Genomic DNA, 19,406 nt, shown 5'->3' with positions numbered 1-19,406 from the left:
GCACTAGTGCAGTTGGGTTGGAGCAGCAGTGGGGTCTGCGTCAACACGGCTCACCCGACCATTGCCGCCACGCATCACTTGAGCTGGGCCGCGGTCTTGGTGGATCATTGGTCGGTCGTCCTACTGAAGGATGCGTTTTGGCTCACCGATCATTCATGAGTCGGCTGTGTGTGTGCATCGACTCCTGATTTGTCTTCATGCGTGCTTAGTTACTGTTGGATATTATTCAGGTCTTCTTGCAAGTGTTTGTCAGGTTGTGTGTGTACTTGGAATTATTTCCACTGATGACAATTTTAGATGTTGTTGGCATTCTGAGGTGAGTTGGTCGGTTGTTGCGCACAAGGGAAGTTATCTCTGTGCGGTGCATTCGGCTGGGCCTGCTGGCGATCCCTGCGCAGTGTCAGAGCATGTGTGGAGCTGTCCGATAGCTACGATCTTCGTGGTTCACCAACCCAGGATGTCAAAGTTGAGCAATGGTTTCAACTACCCAAGCCACGTCCATTCATGTTGTGGTGGTTTGTTTCGGTGGTTTGCTATTGGGGAGGTTTTTCTGTGAGCAACACCAAGTGTTTCTACTGCTGAAATTTAGCTGCCATGCGGTGCAGTTGACTATTTTGGTTGACTACAGTTCAAGTGCACCAGTGGAATGTTCTGCCTTGTGGCCATTAGTGTTCTGGTTACCTGCCCTGGGCACTGACGTAAATTCAGGCAGTGTTCTTGTGGGTGAAGTTAACTATATTACCGTGTTTCAGATTCAAGTGTACCAGCGGAATTTTCTGGCTAGTGGCCATTAGTGTTCCAGTTGCCTGCCCTGGCCACTAACATAATTTCAGGCAGCATCCTTTCCTCACCTGTTGTCGCTGTCTAACATGGTATGTAATTTTGTCAGTTAATACATACTCCATAGTGGATTATCACGTTTGTATCCTTTAGTGTTTGAGTTCTCATGTACTGATTGATGGGAAACATGTCGTTGTGTCAGTTGGTCCATGGCTGTCCCCGGTTGGGTTCCAACGGATCAAGTGTAGCTGGGCTCACAACCTGTCTCGCCTAAGTGAACGAGGGCCGAACAACCTCCCTGGAGACTTCTGACTGCCATTGTCTTTATTACCAGTGTTTAATTATCTGTTTTCAGGTACTTAAAATTTAAGGCTTATGGTTATTTTGTCTTTTTTTTTCTTAGAAATTTTGCAAAATAATTGTGGGCTTTCAGTCTTGCAACCTTATTCTTAAAATTATTTTTCAAGCTTAAACACTGTGGATTTCTACCTTTAAAAGATTATGGCAATATATTTTAAAATTCTGAAACTTAATTGTGGCCTTCAGCCATTGGTATTGCACCTTGCATATGTTTGTTCCATCTGCTTTGCCTTGAGGCTTTCCACTTAGCTGTGATATATGTTTTTTTATTTTTTTTATTTGCTTTTTTTAATTGATTTTTTATCTTGTTGATTTTTAAGATTTCTTGTTTTTAAACATTGTGGCCTTCTGCCTTTGAAAGTCTATGGTAATATATTTTAAAATTTTGAAACTTAATTGTGGCCATCAGCCATTTGTATTGCATCTTGCATATGTTTGTTCTATCTACCTTGCTTTTAGGCTTTCCATCTAGCTGTCATAGATGTTTTTTTTTAATTATTTTATTGCTATTTTAATTGGATTTTTATCTTGTTGATTTTCTTAAGATTTCTTGTTTGGAGGCCTTCAGCCATGAAAGGGTTGCATTTGGTAAAGATTCGTCTATGTGCTGCTTTGGTTGTAAATGTGTTATTAAATTACAATTAGAAGGTGAAACTGACCCAAACCTTATTTGGCCCTTTCCACAATCCTAATGACCTGTTCTTCCCAGTGGATTTAGTGTGCATCTCAGAGGTGATGACACTATTTGCCGATGTTGACAGGAATTCGTGAACCACAGCCGAACACGTCGAGATGGAAATGGTTGACATAGAGAAACGACTGAATGTGAGGACTGAGCAATCATCAAAGTGACACTCAAAGCCATGGATTCACCATCATCATCATCAACCCAATGTGCAACTGGTGCTTCAGTCACCACAACAACCGTTAATAGTCGGCTCAGAGAAAGTAGGCTGAGCTCATGTCATCCTTTGCACCAACTTCTTTTGACATCTGTACATGAACAAGTCTGCTTGCAGTGGTGTGAGGCACATTTGACCTGGAATTTAACTGACTAGAGTAGAAATGGCTTCACTTTTGAGTCCTACTTCAAATTGAGCCCAATGATCAGTGAAGATGTGTCTGGAAATGCCCCAGACAGTTGTGGAATACCAACCTGACTGCCACCCACCATGCATCTGGAAATGCCCCAGACAGTGGTGGAATACCAACCTGTCACCCACCATGCGGCCCAACAAATAGGAGTGTTGATCTGGAATGCCATGTCATTTCATAGCAGGACCCCTTTGGCTATCATCCACGGCACACTTATAGCACAGCAGTACATAATGATATTCTACACTCCATTTTGTTGCCCTTCATGAAAAGCCATCCTGGGCTTACATTCCAGAAACATAATGCCTGCCCACACATGACGAGAGTCTCTAATGCTTGTTTTTGTGTTTGCCAAGCTCTACCTTGGTCACCATGGTCACCAGATCTCGCCCAATAGGGAATATTTGGAGCATTTTAGGTATAGCTCTCAAAGCAGCTTGAAATTTTGATGATCTAAAACACCAACTGGACAAAATTTGGCATGATACCCCTCAGAAGGGCACCCAACAACTCTATCAAAAATGTAAAGCCAAACAACTGCTTGCATAATGGCCAGAGATGGACCAACACATTATTGACTTGCTCAAATTGTGAAGTTCCTTCTCTTGACTAAATCATTCAATTTTTCTGAAACTGTAATCATTTGTCTGTCTACAGATTTCCATCCCATTCAGATAATTCTTTTGTGGTGCATCATTTTGTTTTGTCTTAGAGTGTGCATGAGAAACAATGTTATAATTTTTTTATTATAATTAGATTGCTTGTGAATTATCAAATACTATGAGCCTGAAATACTAACAAAGCAGAACTTTTCTATTTATTTTTCATGAAAATGAAGAACCCATGTAGACAATAAACTGGATGCTCTGTTAAAATTATTTGAAGTTGGTTTCTTATTTTGGTGAAAGGAATGGATGTGATATTTTAGGAAGGGCGCTGGCTAACTTGTAGTGATATTTTTTTTTATTTTATTTTAATAATGCTATTCTGTCGCTTATTTCCTTGATGTTTGATTTTTATGTATAGTATTATGCTATGAAGGTCACAGTTTAAGTTTGTATTCACTGTTTTTGCACAAAATATTACTTTTAATTTGTATATACTTATAATCACATCTGATTTTGGGATTATAATCACATCTGATTTTGGAAACAGGCTGCAACATCATCCTCTGGTTCTGGCACTACAAATTATTCTGACAGCTATTTCTCACAATGTCAGTAATGTGTTTAGTGTGAGTTCTGTTGTTGAACCCCATACTTCTACTGTATAATTCAAATTTGATGAGGCTAATGAAAGATGTGCAGTTTTTAGCACATACATATCTTTACAATATTTGCTAACCATGTTTATGGAAAATATCTTCTTAGCTAGCTTACAGGCTAGGGAAAGCTATAGGCATGTCCCACTTGAGCTTGCCCTGGATTGTGATTCCCAAGAATTTTGGCCATTTTTCCTTTTTCTAAACTTTGTTTCTGGTGGATAATTTAGTACCAAAATATATTTGTTTCCTGGTGTTAAATTCTGTTGTTGCAGTCTTTGAAGCACTTATGGCTTTTATTGAAATCTTCACTAATTTATTGGTAACACTGTTCCACAGCACCTCTAGACTGCCACAGCCTTTGTGTTTGCACACAATTAATACATCATCTGCATACAACATTTTTTTACAATTAGAGGAACTGTAATTCATATCATTAATATAAATCAAGAAAAGAAGAGTCTCAACACACAACCTTGAGACACTCCACATTGGATTTAAGTAATTTTGGATTTGAATGACCCACTGTTTGTTTTAAGCAATATAAATTGTTTCTTGTTGCTATATATGGATTTAGCAACTCTCAGCCTGTTCCTCTAGTACACATGTCCCATCAGTTATTGTCAAGTTAATATACTGATGTTAGCACAACCAAATAATTTTTCAAGGTCAAGGAACTGTTCTCTATGGTAGTTATGGTTTTGTCTATTAACTGTGCTGCAATTACTCAAGTTGACTTGATTTTCATAAAGCCATTTTGATTTTCAAATACTAGATTGTGTTAACTTGAGGATGTCATTAATATAGTGTAAATAACTTTCTAAACTAACTCAGAAAATTCAGCTGAGATTGAGATTGTTCATTAGTTTTCAGTTTAGATTTATTGCCTTTCTTATAAATTGGTGTTCCTTGTGTTACTTTTAGAGTGAGAAACTACCTGACACAATTACATCATTTATTGCTGTTGCCATCATATCAGACATGTTGTCTATGCATATTTTTAATATGCTTAGAGACAGCCTATCATAGCTGCTGATTTTAAATATTTTATTGATCTGACTATGTATTTTATCTCACTGCTGTTAGCTCAAGTACATGCTTTGCTTAACTGAAATGCCCTTATATCTACAGTGGAGATTGTTCAAATGGTCACTGATGGATTTTTACAACAGAAGTAGTCATTAAAAACATCTGCAATTTGGTATTGGCATTTGATGATAATCCCTTTACAGTCGATGAGATGTGGTCCTTATCTGTTCCAGGATTGTTTGGCATAAGATTAAATGTTTCATTACTTTCTTTGGTGATAATTGTGAGTGGAACCTTTCTTTTCATTCTTAGGTATCTTAAGAGCTATGAAGTAGAGCTGTCCACTTGAAGCAGTTTTTCTTATACAACAACAGTACAGTTCAGGCCTGGCAAATTGTGCCACAGTAAATGGACAATTGAGGAAACACCAGTCAGTTCCCCACAATTTTGTATAGTTTTGTTCTAGAACTTGATTTCTCCATAGTATCCTTACTTCAAGGAGTGCTAGTCCCTAAAGGTACGCAGGAGAACTTCTGTGAAGTTTGGGAATTAGGAAAGATGTTTGTCAAGGTATTTAATTTGGTGAACTACTCAACCAATTAGTTCAGTAGTTGAAGATGAACACTTCTCTCATACACAGACCATGGATACTCCACGAGGTTCATATAACCCAAATGTTGTGACCAAGTTATTGTTTGCAAAGGTTTTAGATACTCACAAGGCTGAATTACAACTTTCCTTGGAATATACAACACTCTTTGGAAACATAAACTGGATGAAGGAGAGTAAATTCTCTCCAAGCAACCATCATCTGATTTGCGTAAGAAAACAGTGGGTTTACTCCAGAGCACAAGAAAACACACAATACCTGCAGACCACCATAAGGAACCTGTAGTATTCACTGTTAAAAAATCTATCTCTACACAAAACATTGTCTACACAATACATAAATTTTACAGTTAAGGAAAATGCATCATTACTGATAAGCCAGTCTTCACAGTGATCAGTCATTTAACTGAGAGCTTCCTGGGCCCATGTGAATTGCTATCACAAATGCTGTGCTGTTTACACAGATACATTGATGGATTTAATGAATGCTAATAACACCTTGCCATTTTGGCCATTATACAATATGTTACTTTGAATCTGACATTATACTCGCCTATGAATTGTTTGCTGTGGAAAGTTGTGGTTCACTGTGGATGTTCCTTATTGTGTATCTGCCTTTACACTGTCTGTGTGCTCATCATAGATTCAATACAGTTTTACTGGTACACTGATGCCATAAGGACAGAGGAGTGTGGAATGTTCTGTACATATGGCAACTGCTATTATACAGAAATGTAGGTTTTTGTAACATAAAAACGTGATAGAATATTCTTGGGTTTTTCGCTGTGTCAATTCACAGCACATCTGTTATGTTTTGGAAGGCGTACACACTGTTAACCAACACAGAAAGAAACTCAAGAAAATTTTACTGCAATGTCTGTTACATTGCTGGCTGTTAAAAGTACAACACCATGAAGATGGCATGCAACATATGTCAAATTGACATGAAGTGTGCGAATATAGAATCAATGGGTTCAGGAGGGCTATGCTTATTTCCATGTGGTACATCAGTGACCCAACATGACTAGCACCTGAGAGGACAGACATACTGTTTGGCTATGTCAGATGAAACAGACATGTTAAGTATGCTGAGCGAGGAAATGGTCTAGTTTGCAGCAAGACAAGTAACCAATCAGACAATATGACAGTGTCTGGCACACCATCAACTGTCAGCCCAGCAACCATTGTTACAGTTTTCACTGGTGTAGCAGCAGAGGCAGGCACTCAACAACACTGGACACACGAGTCGCATCACATCACCTATTCATATGAATCCTGGTTCCATGTTAAGCTTCATGATGGATGTACATTTGTAGAAGCTCCAAGAAGAAATAGCCTTCCAGATTGTATTCATCATTGACATACTGGCCCAGCACATGGCATGATGGTATCGTGTATCATTGGGCAATAACATCAACTGTGTTTGCATAGCCAGTAATCTGGACAGCAGCCAGTGGCTGTGTTTTATCTTTGAGTTCTCTATGACATTATCTTTCAACAACATAACATAATAGTGCACATTGGCTGTACTGCCATGACCTGCCTCGATACAGATGGTGTATAGCTCCTGCCCTGGTGTTTGGCTGTTGCCCTGGCCAGCTCATTTTACACATTTCTCACTCATTTAAAAAATCTGGTCATAGGTTGTCAAGGGACTGGCACTCCATCATTAGACAGTCATTATCATTGGTGAACTCTGGCACAGAGCTGAAGTAGCATGAAATGACATGCCCACATCTGTTATCCAAGCTCAGATCAACTTTATAACCAGCCACGTTTGAAGCTTTGTAGCTGTCAAAGGCAGCAGTTCTGTATACTAAGTTTTAAACCCTGCACATCACCCACAACAAATTTGATCAGGTATTCTTCCTTCCAAAATGTATATACACAATTAAAAGAACTGTTATATGGCCAGCAGTGTGTATTTGATGTGAACTCTGCAGTCTGCAATATCTTCGCAACAGATGCCTAGACTATTTTCAATGGTAATGAACAAAGGAGGTAAGTCTGCGTAACTGGAAATTACTGAATAATATACTCATTTGTTGTAAGTACTAATGAACATCATTTACGCCACCAACAATATTTTCTCTTAAACAAATCGCTTCCATTGTATACTGCTGCTGTTGTGGTTTTCAGTCCAGAGACTGGCTTAACGCAGCTCTCCATGCCGCCCTATCCCGTGCAAGACTCTTCATCTTGAAGTACCTACTGCAACCCACATCCTTATGAAACTGCTTAGTATATGCATCTCTTTGGTCTCCCTCTATCATTCTTACCCTCCACGCTGCCCTCCAATACTAAATTGGTGATCCCTTGATGCCTCAGAACATGTCCTACCAACCTATCCATTTTTCTAGTCAAGTTGTGCCACAAATTCCTCTTCTTCCCATTTCTATTCAGTACCTCCTCATTAGTTCTGTGATCTGCCCATCTAATCTTCAGTATTCTTCTGTAGCACTACATTTCAAAAGCTTCTATTCTCTTCTTGTCTAAACTATTTATTGTCCATGTTTCACTTCCATACACGGCTACACTCCATACAAATACTTCCAGAAAAGACTTCCTGACACTTAAATCTACACTCGATGTTAACAAATTTCTTTTCTTCTGGAATCTTTCCTTGCCACTGTCAGGCTACATTTTATGTCCTCTCTACTTTGGCCATCATCATATATTTTGCTCTGCAAATAGCAAAACTGATCTACTACTTTAAGCGTCTCATTTCCTAGTCTAATTCCCTCAGCATCACCTGATTTAATTTGACTACATTCAATTATCCTCGTTTTGCTTTTGTTATGTTTGTATTATATCCTTCTTTCAAGATACTGTCCATTCCATTCAGCTGCTCTTCCAGTTTCTTTGCTTCTCCATGGATTTTAATTCCTACTCCAAATTTTTCTTTTGTTTCCTTTACTGCTTGTTCAATGTGCAGATTAAATAACATCGTGGATGGTCTACAACCCTGTATCACTCCCTTCCCAACCACTGCTTCCCTTTCATACCCCTCGACTCTTATAACTGCCATCTGATTTCTGTGCAAACTGTAAATAGCCTTTAATTTCCTGTATTTGACCCCTGCCACTTTCAGAATTTCAAAGAGAATATTCCAGTCAACATTGTCAAGCTTTCTTTAAGTCTACAAATGCTATAAACGTAGGTTTGCTTTTCCTTAATCTTTCTTCTAAGATAAATTGTAGGGTCAGTATTGCCTCACGTGTTCCAACATTTCTATGGAATCCAAAGTGATCTTCCCCAAGGTCGGCTACTACAAGTTTTTCCATTTGTCTGTAAAGAATTCATGTTAGTATTTTGCAGCTGTATACTATTGAATACTACATGTAACAAATTTATGAAAAGGTAAGTTGCTGTTCACCATATAATGGAGATGTTAGACGCAGAAAGGCACAACAAAAAGAATGTTAGAAAGGTAGCTTTCAGTGAACAAGGCCTTTTTCAAAAATAGGCAACATACCCACACAATCACACAAACATAACTCACACACACAAGATCACAGTCTCTGGTTCTATCTGCCAGAGGCTGTAGTCATGTGTGTGTGTGTGTGTGTGTGTGTGTGTGTGTGTGTGTGAATTACTGTGCAATCACCATTCCCATCTCCCGACCTTGTCCCACACAGTTTGCCCCTCTTCCTTCGACAATATTCTTTCTTCATTAGTCACTCCCTGTGTGTGGAGCAGATGAATGTTTCAATCAATATATTTACTCATAACATAAGAATAACATTACCCTGTTCCGGTACAGCATTTGCATTCGGTTTTTATGTATGATCCGTATCATCCCAGGAGGTTGAATCCAGGCTTCTCCATCCACTTGTACGGGTACACCTTCATCACCTAAGAATAATAAAGAACTTATTTAATTAGAAGATGACATTTGGATTATAAAGACTGTTTGGACAACTTAAATAATAGATAAAATGTGCAATGGAACAAAATATGACAATCTTTGTAAAGCTTTATTATACTTTTATAATGCTTCATCAACACAGCTTATACAGTCATATGTTTTGTAAAGGATTTTACACGTGGCCAAGAGTGAAACTAATTTTTGGCAGGGTTTATTTAAAGTTAAAACAAACTAAACTGCATCATCTTCCACAAACAAAGAAATTCTTAATAAATAGCTGACCTAATATGTTAATCTGGACTGAATGACATTGGGCGATGCGATGGTGCTGCAAATTGATGAGACGTGAGGCTGCCATCTGAACTGAACCAAATACAGCTACAACTTCCAGAATACGATCATCAAAACTTGGTGCCAGGAAGATGTCATCCTCCTTGGTCCCACCCCAAAAATTGGTCCCACCCATGAAACTGAAAACAGAATATTAATATTTTGTTTAACTACCAGAAAGTTGTAACAACATTATTGAAGATATACTGAGCAAGAACTAATTTCAAATTCTGACAATATGAAGTATCATCACTAATTACACAGCAGTTAGGTTTATACAATGCAACAAATGATACTACTATAACAAATATATTATTACAACCTATAAGACAGGGTTCTTTTTGTAAAGTCACTACATTTTTTATAAACAGCATATCAAAATGCAGTGAACTCTCCAAATTTTGTGGCCACTTCATATAAACTACAGTGTCTAAAAATTAATATAGTATCATATACTTTACCTGGTGTAAAGTAAAACATATACTATATTGTACCTCGTGTATAGAACTAAATATACATGTATGTACTAAAATGAAAGCATTATGTTCAAATTTTATTAAAAAGAAAATAATATAATGCTACACTGACAATTGCAGCATTAATTTACAACATGTTTCTGAAACTGCAAGCATACTCATTAGATGTTAATTACTTTAGATCCTGTGTGAACAATTGGTTCAAAAATACGTGACAGATCTCTGTTCCTCAAACATTTCTCTTTGTGTAAATGTAAAGAATAAAAGAAAACTACCAGGACTGTGTAATACACAACTGTATATAATATACCTATAAGTACCATACTCTGATCTGTAAGTACTGGAAGGAGTAAAAGTAACAGCTCACTGCAAAGTTAAGGAGTCAAATGGCCAAGAGGCACATAAAGGAGACTGAAAATTTTATTAACCTTTCCAATGATGTCCTTCTTCTGAGCTAGCTACAGAATATACATGTTGTTGTTGTGGTCTTCAGTCCTGAGACTGGTTTGATGCAGCTCTCCATGCTACTCTATCCTGTGCAAGCTCCTTCATCTCCCAGTACCTACTGCAACCTACATCCTTCTGAATCCGCTTAGTGTATTCATCTCTTGGTCTCCCTCTACAATTTTTACCCTCCACGGTGCCCTCCAATGCTAAATTTGTGATCCCTTGATGCCTCAAAACATGTCCTACCAACCGATCCCTTCTTCTAGTCAAGTTGTGCCACAAACTTCTCTTCTCCCCAATTCTATTCAATACCTCCTCATTAGTTACGTGATCTACCCACCTTATTTTCAGCATTCTTCTGTAGCACCACATTTCGAAAGCTTCTATTCTCTTCTTGTCCAAACTAGTTATCATCCATGTTTCACTTCCATACATGGCTACACTCCATACAAATACTTTCAGAAACGACTTCCTGACGCTTAAATCTATACTCGATGTTAACAAATTTCTCTTCTTCAGAAACGCTTTCCTTCCCATTGCCAGTCTACATACATATTATGAAAACGACAGATTGCTACTCACTATGTAGAAGAGATGTTGATTTGCAGACAGACACAACAAAAAAACTGCTATACATATGCAAATAACATTGCCATTATTCCACCTTAGATTTTCCGTTATTTGAATACACTTACATATGTATACAGCTGCATGGCTGCATTAGCTGAACTGACTACATTGTTACAAAATTGCAGCTCGATTATGGTGGGGGAGATGTATCAGATGAAGAGAGCAAGAGGACCTAGAAGGGAGGGACGGGGAGGGGACGTGATGGCTGGAAAGAAGGGTGGCTGACAACTAGGAGAGAGAGAGAGAGGTAACACGTACGTGGAATAGGAATGTGTCACCAGTAATCTCATTCTGGCACAGGCAGGAGGAATTGCACGTGGCACATAATGACATGGAGGAGTGGACTGTGAGAAGAAGGCAGAACTGAGGAAAGTACTGACTGCACAGAGTAGAGTGTTCCTATGCTTTGAGACTTTGAAGCAGTCTGGCCTGGGCTGAGAGTACTCAGCCAAAGTTTAGCATGGTCAAGCCTTAGGACTCTTGCAAGCTAATATACAATTGGCAGTGTTTTTGGAGATCCTACTGCTATGTGTGTTTTCCTGTGGCACTGGACACCTGGCCTGGTTGAAGCAACACTGGGAGTAGTGGACTGGGAAACTCAGGCAACGGTTTTAGCTACTTTGTGTCCACATTTTGATACACAACATTTGGTAGATTACACATTTACAGTCACCTCAGAAATCAGCAACTTTAACTTTTTATTTGTGAACAATGAATTGTAGAACTTTTGGATCCAAAGATAGGGTGTTGATGCAGAAAGGGGACTTAACATAAAATGGCATATGGTACGGTTGACAGAAGTATGGAAAAAATGAAGAGTAAATAGAATTAAAATCAGGACATGTATTCTATTAAAGAAAAACAGTGCAGGGAAGAAATTCACATTAGACTTCGTCACAACAACAATAAATTAAAAACAATATTACAGATAGTAAAAGAGTGTGAGACATATTACCAAGATTTGTGAGTTATTTTAAAAACAAATGAAAGATATTCCATGTAAATCATTCAAGTTTGTGCATCTATGTGATTACACTCTAATAAGGAGACAAAAGACCTCTACAAAGAACTTCAGTGACTGATACATGGCAGCAAACCAAGACAATAATTGGGGATTTTAATGTAAGAGTGATATCAGAAATGATAGGGGTCATATGTTAATAGAAACTGCTGAAATGAACAAGAGATTTGTCCATCAGAGAGCCTATGGAGGATGGAGTTGGCACAGATTAACTGCAAATAAATCTGACCTTCAGTTCATGAGGGATCACAGATTTGTAAGATACAGAGTAAAAATATAAGAATTTTTAACATTGTGCAGCTCTGTCAGCAACTGTGATAACTGAACATGTAAAAACATGTAAAAGTAAGTACAAAGTTAGAAAGGAATAGGCTCATCTGGTGAGTAACCAAGAATGTAAAATATGAAATTTATTTGAGAAAAGGAAGGTATACCACATTAAATTTAGTAACAAGCCACAAGTTCAGCATATCGGAAAATGAAGATTACAACTAAATAGACGAAAGAAGTAATTATTTAGGAAACACACTTAGGCAAACAGCAAAGAAAGGTTGCATGTATCCAGAAAGCAAAGGAAAAGAACGCCACAAATGGAACAAGGCATATCTTAAAAGGAAGGCGGGAGTCATGAGGAAACAATAAGTGGAAAATGATATAATAAGCTGATTAAACAAAACTTACCACCATTGTCTTCAAGAACATGTAAGAAGATACAATGAGGAGTTGACTAGAGGAATGATTGCAGACAGTAAGAAAATGAAAAAGACAGGATCAAAAACATGTGCTGACTAGACACCATGTTCCATCAGTTCTGGTGACAGATGCCACTGTAACTACAGAGAGAAAGAATCAGAAACACATTAAAATTATGATATTCCAGAAGCACTGCCATAAGGAAGCCACTGTGGTGAACCAGAAGGAGGAGTGTCTGGAGAACATGGCTTTTAATAGCAGTTATTAAAGGTGAAGGAAGAAAAAAAAAGAGAGAGAGAGATTACCCACAACTTGAACAATGCTCTCATTTTTTACTTATACGAAACAACACTGGCAGCACATTAGAAATTATAGATCTATCAGAATCATCTCTGAGATGGTCTGATAGCATGTCTTTCTCATTCACCAAAGGTGAATCCACTGAATTTCTAGCTATGATGACATTTAAAGGCACTGGGGTGTGTTCAATCCATTGACAATGTGCAGATGTTACAGGAGCATACAACCAATGCAAGTAACACAGTCCAAATGGAGCCAAGTGCATTTGAGAGAATACATGACTCACTGCAAAGAAGGACTACTGAAGGAAGTGCATTAACAACATGCAACAATGCCTATAAAGTCTACTTCTATGTAACAGACAGATGGGAATGAGAGGACAGAGTGGCCCATATCTCAACAGTTGTTGGTTTCTGGACATATCATCTTGTCTACCATGTAGTGGGCCCAGGCTCGATTCCAGGACAGGTTGGAGATTTTCTCCACCCGTGGCCTGGGTGTTGTGTTGTCAACATCACCACCATCATTGTCATCATTATCAACATATCATCACGAACATGCAGGTTGCCCAATGTGGCATTACCTGAAAGAAGACTTGCACTCGGTGACCAAACTTCCCAGGATGGGGCCTAACGGCCAAACATGCCACACAATCATTTCACTTTTTTTCATTACAGGAACTTTTGTTCCAGTTTTGACCAACCTGTAGGAATATGTGGCACATTTCTTTGAGCAACCTATCTGTCCTCAACAAATCAAGTTTTCAGTAGGGTTTTAATCTGCCCTGGACAATGTCTGCCTAAAAACTGCTGTTACAGTCATAATCATAATGTTATGCACCTTTGATTTTAGCACTATGGAGCTGACATTTCCGGAACACATATATGCTGTATGCTGTTCCACCAGTGTGGGCTTAAATTTGACTGTGTAAACAGTCTGATTAAGTTGTTGCTGAGAACACTAGCAGATTTATAGTTTGCAGAACATATGGGAGCATACTATTAATCAATTGTGCTAAGAAAACCTGAGAGATCATATCGCTAGGAGCATCATGATAATTAGAAACAGGTTTCAAACACTGGCTGACTATGTATCAAACATAATCTAGATTTGTGTGCTGAAATATCAACTTTGTATGGTCCTCTCCATTCCTGTGGGCTTTATAAGGAAGCTGATACTCTTGAGACTATAGTTAAGCAGCTGGTTGACAGCTTCTTGCTCAGATAGGAAGAAATGGAATCTATAGCCTAATTTAGAACAGTTCGATAGGAATATTAATTTTTGTGCTATTTCTTTGAATATGCGGCCTATAAAAAGTGAACCCTAGAAAGAAATAAGTCAAGTTCTTGCTAGGTCAGGGTGTATACATGGACAAGGGAAAAAATTCCTGGATTTTTCCCGCTTGAAAATACACTTTCCCCCTGGTGAAAACACGCTTTTCCCGTGTTAAGTGACAGTATACTTTTCCTCGGCACAGTAAAACTTATCAGTCCTTTGAATGTTTATGGTTTTATATGCTGATGTAGAATTTCCCGTCACTTTAGAAAACAAAACTCAGGGGGAAAAAACATGTTTTGGAAAAGACCTTTGATGTGCAGCAACATGTACACTGCATATTTTCGCATTACGAAGGTATAAATTCGAATTCCACCAAACACCGCATGTTACTTTCCAAAGCATTGAAATCGAGATTGCGATGCATTTTTGTACGCCAGTCATAGCTCATGTCACATGATCTCGCCAGCTGATAACAGCATAGGACACGTGATGTAGTCAGCCATAAGATATATCACACGAATGTGCCAGTAAAATTTTTAATAACGACATAAATGTCTGATCTTTTGGGCTCAAAATCTTCTCTGTGATTTTATAAATTCATCGAACATTCTCGCACATAGTTCATCTTGTGTAAAAGGAAATTTACTTTGAAATTAAAGCTTTGCAAACCACCATTTGCAATATTTTCCAGTGACCTGTTAGAAACTGATATGCTTCAGCAGTTGCCAGAGAGTGCCAGATAACAGGTGCCACTGCTCTTGCGCAGCTACGATGACGCAGGAAGCCCGTATGTTCGTACGTGTAAAACATTAAAAGATCTTGCACTATGTCACAAAAGAAACAAGACATCAGAGGATACTTCACGAGCAACGGAATTTCGTGAACCATACTAAAATGCAAAATTCGGCTTAAAATGCACATTCGTATGTCCAGATTTGGATGTAAATTTTCTTGAGTGCCAGGACTGTATTATCTCATGTTTGGTTCTTTATTATGGCATAATGCCATGCGAGCTAGAAGATGGAAAACGTGCACTTGAAATGCAGCGAACAGTTGAAACTAGCCAACAGTGTGAAATTAAACACTTCGTTTCAAATAAATTGACTGCCTCAATGCTGAAGAATAATACAAACCAAATCTCTTTAGCAAACCGACAAAAATAACTTCATTGTTCTGCATGGCGATTAATGCTTGACTGTCAGAAAGGTGGAAATGAAACCTGAAACTAACAACATATTTTAGCCTTCTGTAATTATGCGAACATGTTTTAATACATTTGATAGCTCCAGGTCACAGAAATCCATTTTGTTTTCATTTAACATGAGAACAATAAATGAAGAGGAAACAGCAAAATCACTAAACGTAAACACAGGTCTCGTGGAGACTACCCACCTGCCCACTACAACTCAGACTGCTCTGTGCATAGCCCCGAATCTACAATGTTTCCGAACCAGGCAATATTAGATAAAGGTGCCCAGCCACACATCCGTCGCCAGAAGTAGAAGGTACTACTCATATGCGACTTAACTGCGCATGCACAAGAGACCGACTGCAACTGCTCAAACGAATCTAATGTAAACAGCTGTCACGTCATGCTCATCAGAGGCAATTTGTTGTTAGGAAGCATTGCATAGTGTTCCTAAAGCCTTTGACACATATTGCTGTTGGCAGACGCTTGTATGAGCACTATGTTTTGTTGTTGTACATGGCGCATTTCCTTTGCGACTTAAGTTTTATTTTCGTTTTTTTCTCTCTCGTTCATGTTTTGTTGCTGCAGTATTATTTTGTGGAAGTGGGATGAGTAATATCCTTTGCTTAAATATTGGTTCTTACCAGTCAAAACCACAAAAATTTGACTAAAAACTAAAACAATGAAAAATTCCTGGTCTTCTAAAAAATTCGCGGGTTTTTCCCAGTTTTCTCCCAGATGAAAAAATTCCTGGGTTTTTCCCAGATCTCCGGGTTGTCCCGGGTCGTATACACCCTGTAGGTGAACCATTTGCTTAGAATTGCCAAACTGGAATTTGAGATTGAAACTTCCACATATGTGTTCAGCACTTTTCTGCTTTCTACAGACACAACACCACTAACACTCTTCCTCCATACCCACCACCAAGGATTATGGTTGGTATTCAGAAAGCTGTAACATGGAAGAGCCCTTCTTGTATTTCGATTCAACAAATCTGAGAATCTCACTTCTCTAGGTAGCCACAAATGGAAAATCATCTCATGTGATAGCTCTCTCTGAATAATATGTATCACAGGAGATGAATCAGGCAGCTGAACCACAACAGCAGCCTCACTGACTAATTGATTGCAATTGAATCCAAATGTTTGATCATGTGTCACTGGAAATATAACAAAATTCCTTTAGCCTACGGTCATTTGGTAGCTCTTCTACCATACTTTCCAGATTTTTGACGCACTTATATGCTAAAAAGCCAGGATAGTTATTCAGCCCCCAGTCTTGTGTCCACAGAACTTATAAATTTATTTAGCAATACTATAGGGACACACATAACTTTATAAACAGAATCAGAATAAGTTCAATGGTTTGAATTATTTCTGAAGAAGTGGGGAATCATGGAAACAGGGGAGATACAATCACTGTCTGATTTATTCGAGTCTGTGCATGAAAGTAAACAAATGACAACAATAAAGAGACAGCACAGCCTCAGAGCAGGTTGATGATGAGGTAGTTCAAAAAATACTAGCCTTGTTATAAAGTGTACTTTATCAGTAAGTTATTACTTCATACATCCTATCAAATAACTATCCTGCTTTCTTTGCCTTCACAGATTGCTGCATGTCCTCATTTTCCAGTCCAGAGTTTCCTTTCTGCCAGTCTATAATAAAATTCTCTCTGTGTATAGAAAAATGTTTGCACATACATATTTTTTGTTTATTATGTTTTTGATAATAAAGTAGAAAATGAAAAGTTTAAGTGGCATTAATTAATTTGTAATTTTTTAATGAAAATCTTAACAGTATACTATATAATTTATGATGGAATACCTTGGAATGTTGAGTACAACTATACCCTGTAGTGACGGTAAAGGGATTCTTTGGCCATCACATTCAAGCTGTACACGCTGTTCCAAATTTTTATACGTTTTCTGTGAATGAAAAGGGAAAAAAAACATAAAAAAAACAGTTCTTCTAACAAGCTCTGCTAATGATGTGAATGAAATCTTTCATAACAAATCATTTCCATAAAACACATGACATATATGAAGTGGATAAAAGAGAACCAAATAAACTTAACATATGCTCTTTGGTATGAAAGACAGAAAATACTGGATGAAAATTTGCACATAAATTATGTAATTTAATTTTATTATTTTTGTTGTTACCTGTAGCCATTCTTTGCTGCCCAGTACACCATACCACATATAGTTCTTAGCTCGTGATCGACATTTCTCTGGATGTTCTTCTCTTTTCTGATGGAAATCCAATGAAATTTTGGCATCAATTCCAATACCAAAGTAGTTGTTCATGACACACCTTTCATAGTAACCTTCCCTGCAACAGGATACATGTAAATTGCTAAAAAAAAACTGCTTTAGCCACAGGAATATCACATTATCCTTTGACAACTGAGTTAATGTCTATAAAAACCACTTGTTTGCTAATGTCAACAGACATGTTATACACAACTGAATGCATGACTCACTGCTCTTCTTAAAAACTAGTCATATCCCAGGAAGGAGTGCTGTCTTTGAGCAGCTGTTTAATTGTATAAAATACCTAGCAGATATCAAAACTACACATGAGGGAAAATCAGAAAATCTTTGTGCTTACATTTTTTTTTGTTAAATTACAGCTGTAAATGTGAAGTCAAAATATCCACTCCCAGTGATGGACCTTTCTTGGAATATACTGGCCTTATCTGCCAAAATCACTGCAGCTAGGCACTGCTGTCAGTTTTGCAGATGATGGTGTGCTTCACATGTCCACAGTGTACTAGTAGCAAATTGTGATTCATTTTCTATGGAGCAAGGGATGAATGTCTGTCAAAATCCACAGGGAAATGCAGCCCTCAAAAAATTTTCATGCTTTGAGAAGTGTGAGGTGGTGGCAGTGAGAGTTCGCATAAGGTGAAGAAAACCTGCATGACAATGATCATTTTGAGAGGCTGTGTTTGTTGTTGACTGACAACAAAGTTTCCTGCATGGATGCAGTGGTGAAAGTGGATTGGCATGTGACCCTAAAGAACACTTCCCATGAGCTTGGCATTTCATACGAAGTGTTTACAACATTATTCGTTGCTCCTTAGGGTGCAAGAAGATTTCTTGTTGGTGTGTGCCTAAACAGTTGGATGACATGATGAAAGGCAAGTGAATGGTTGCTTCACTGAATCATCTGCAATGGCGTGCTAAGGAGGGCGACAATTTTCTGGACCACATTGTTACTGGCAATGAAATGCACATACTGTATTTCACACAATCAATGCTGACAGTTATTGTTACACACTGTCACATTTTCAGGCTGCCATCAGGAAGAAGTTCCGAAGGATGCTCTATGCAGACAATACGGTTAGCCTCCACAACAGTGCAATGCCACATGTGGCAATCAGAACTGCCAACAAGCTCTGGTCAGTTCACTGGGAGAGCCTGGACCACCCACCATACAGTATGGATCTTGTTCCTTAACGATTTTCACTTTTTCAGTTCCCTCAAGAAGCTCCTCACAGGACAGCGATTTGCATGCAATGATCAAGCCAAGACAGCAGTCCGACAGTGTTTCTGCAGTCAGTCAGATGAATTCTACCACAGAGGCATTTAGTGCTGCAATGGGACAAATGTCTGAACTGGAGTTGGAACTACGTGGAAAAATAGTAGAGGTACATAGAATCGTATGTATATTTGTAACTACCTCCATGCACCTTATTTTGGCTTTCATAAAAAAAAGGAGGCAAAGACTTTCTGTTTCCCACTCGTATGAAAGTAATTTGAAAATGTTGCTCCTCAACTACTCCCTAAAAGATTTATTGCCAATAAATTAATAGCTTATGTAATACAAAAGAATTACATGATGACTTCTATTGTTCAACTAAATACCGTTTTTATGTTATGTGAACTCATACAAAAATGACAGCAGACAGGTATAATTCAATTTTCCAGTAAATTGACTTGTTCTAAATCGTTAGAATATAAACTATCATAATTTGCTGCTTAATAATATTTGTGCTTATGTCAATTAAATGTAACCTAGTAAGTTAGCAAGAAA

The 19,406-nt window shown here is 38.1% G+C and overlaps 1 protein-coding gene across 1 annotated transcript in view; it reads right to left on the bottom strand.

The window, feature by feature from the left end:
* The window catches only part of LOC126456962 (diacylglycerol kinase eta-like), a 537,414-nt gene that overhangs the window by 90,409 nt on the left and 427,599 nt on the right, over positions 1-19,406 (bottom strand). The window contains exons 17-20 of the mRNA XM_050092898.1: positions 17,531-17,699; positions 17,193-17,293; positions 9,285-9,472; positions 8,883-8,989 (exon numbers count right to left, since the gene is read on the bottom strand). Of these exons, the coding sequence (XP_049948855.1) occupies positions 8,883-8,989; positions 9,285-9,472; positions 17,193-17,293; positions 17,531-17,699 (565 nt within the window). The remainder of the gene's footprint in view (positions 1-8,882; positions 8,990-9,284; positions 9,473-17,192; positions 17,294-17,530; positions 17,700-19,406) is intronic.

This window comes from Schistocerca serialis, chromosome 2, assembly GCF_023864345.2.
Source record: "Schistocerca serialis cubense isolate TAMUIC-IGC-003099 chromosome 2, iqSchSeri2.2, whole genome shotgun sequence".
NCBI lineage: Eukaryota > Metazoa > Arthropoda > Insecta > Orthoptera > Acrididae > Schistocerca > Schistocerca serialis.
This window is presented reverse-complemented; position numbering and strand designations above follow the sequence as displayed.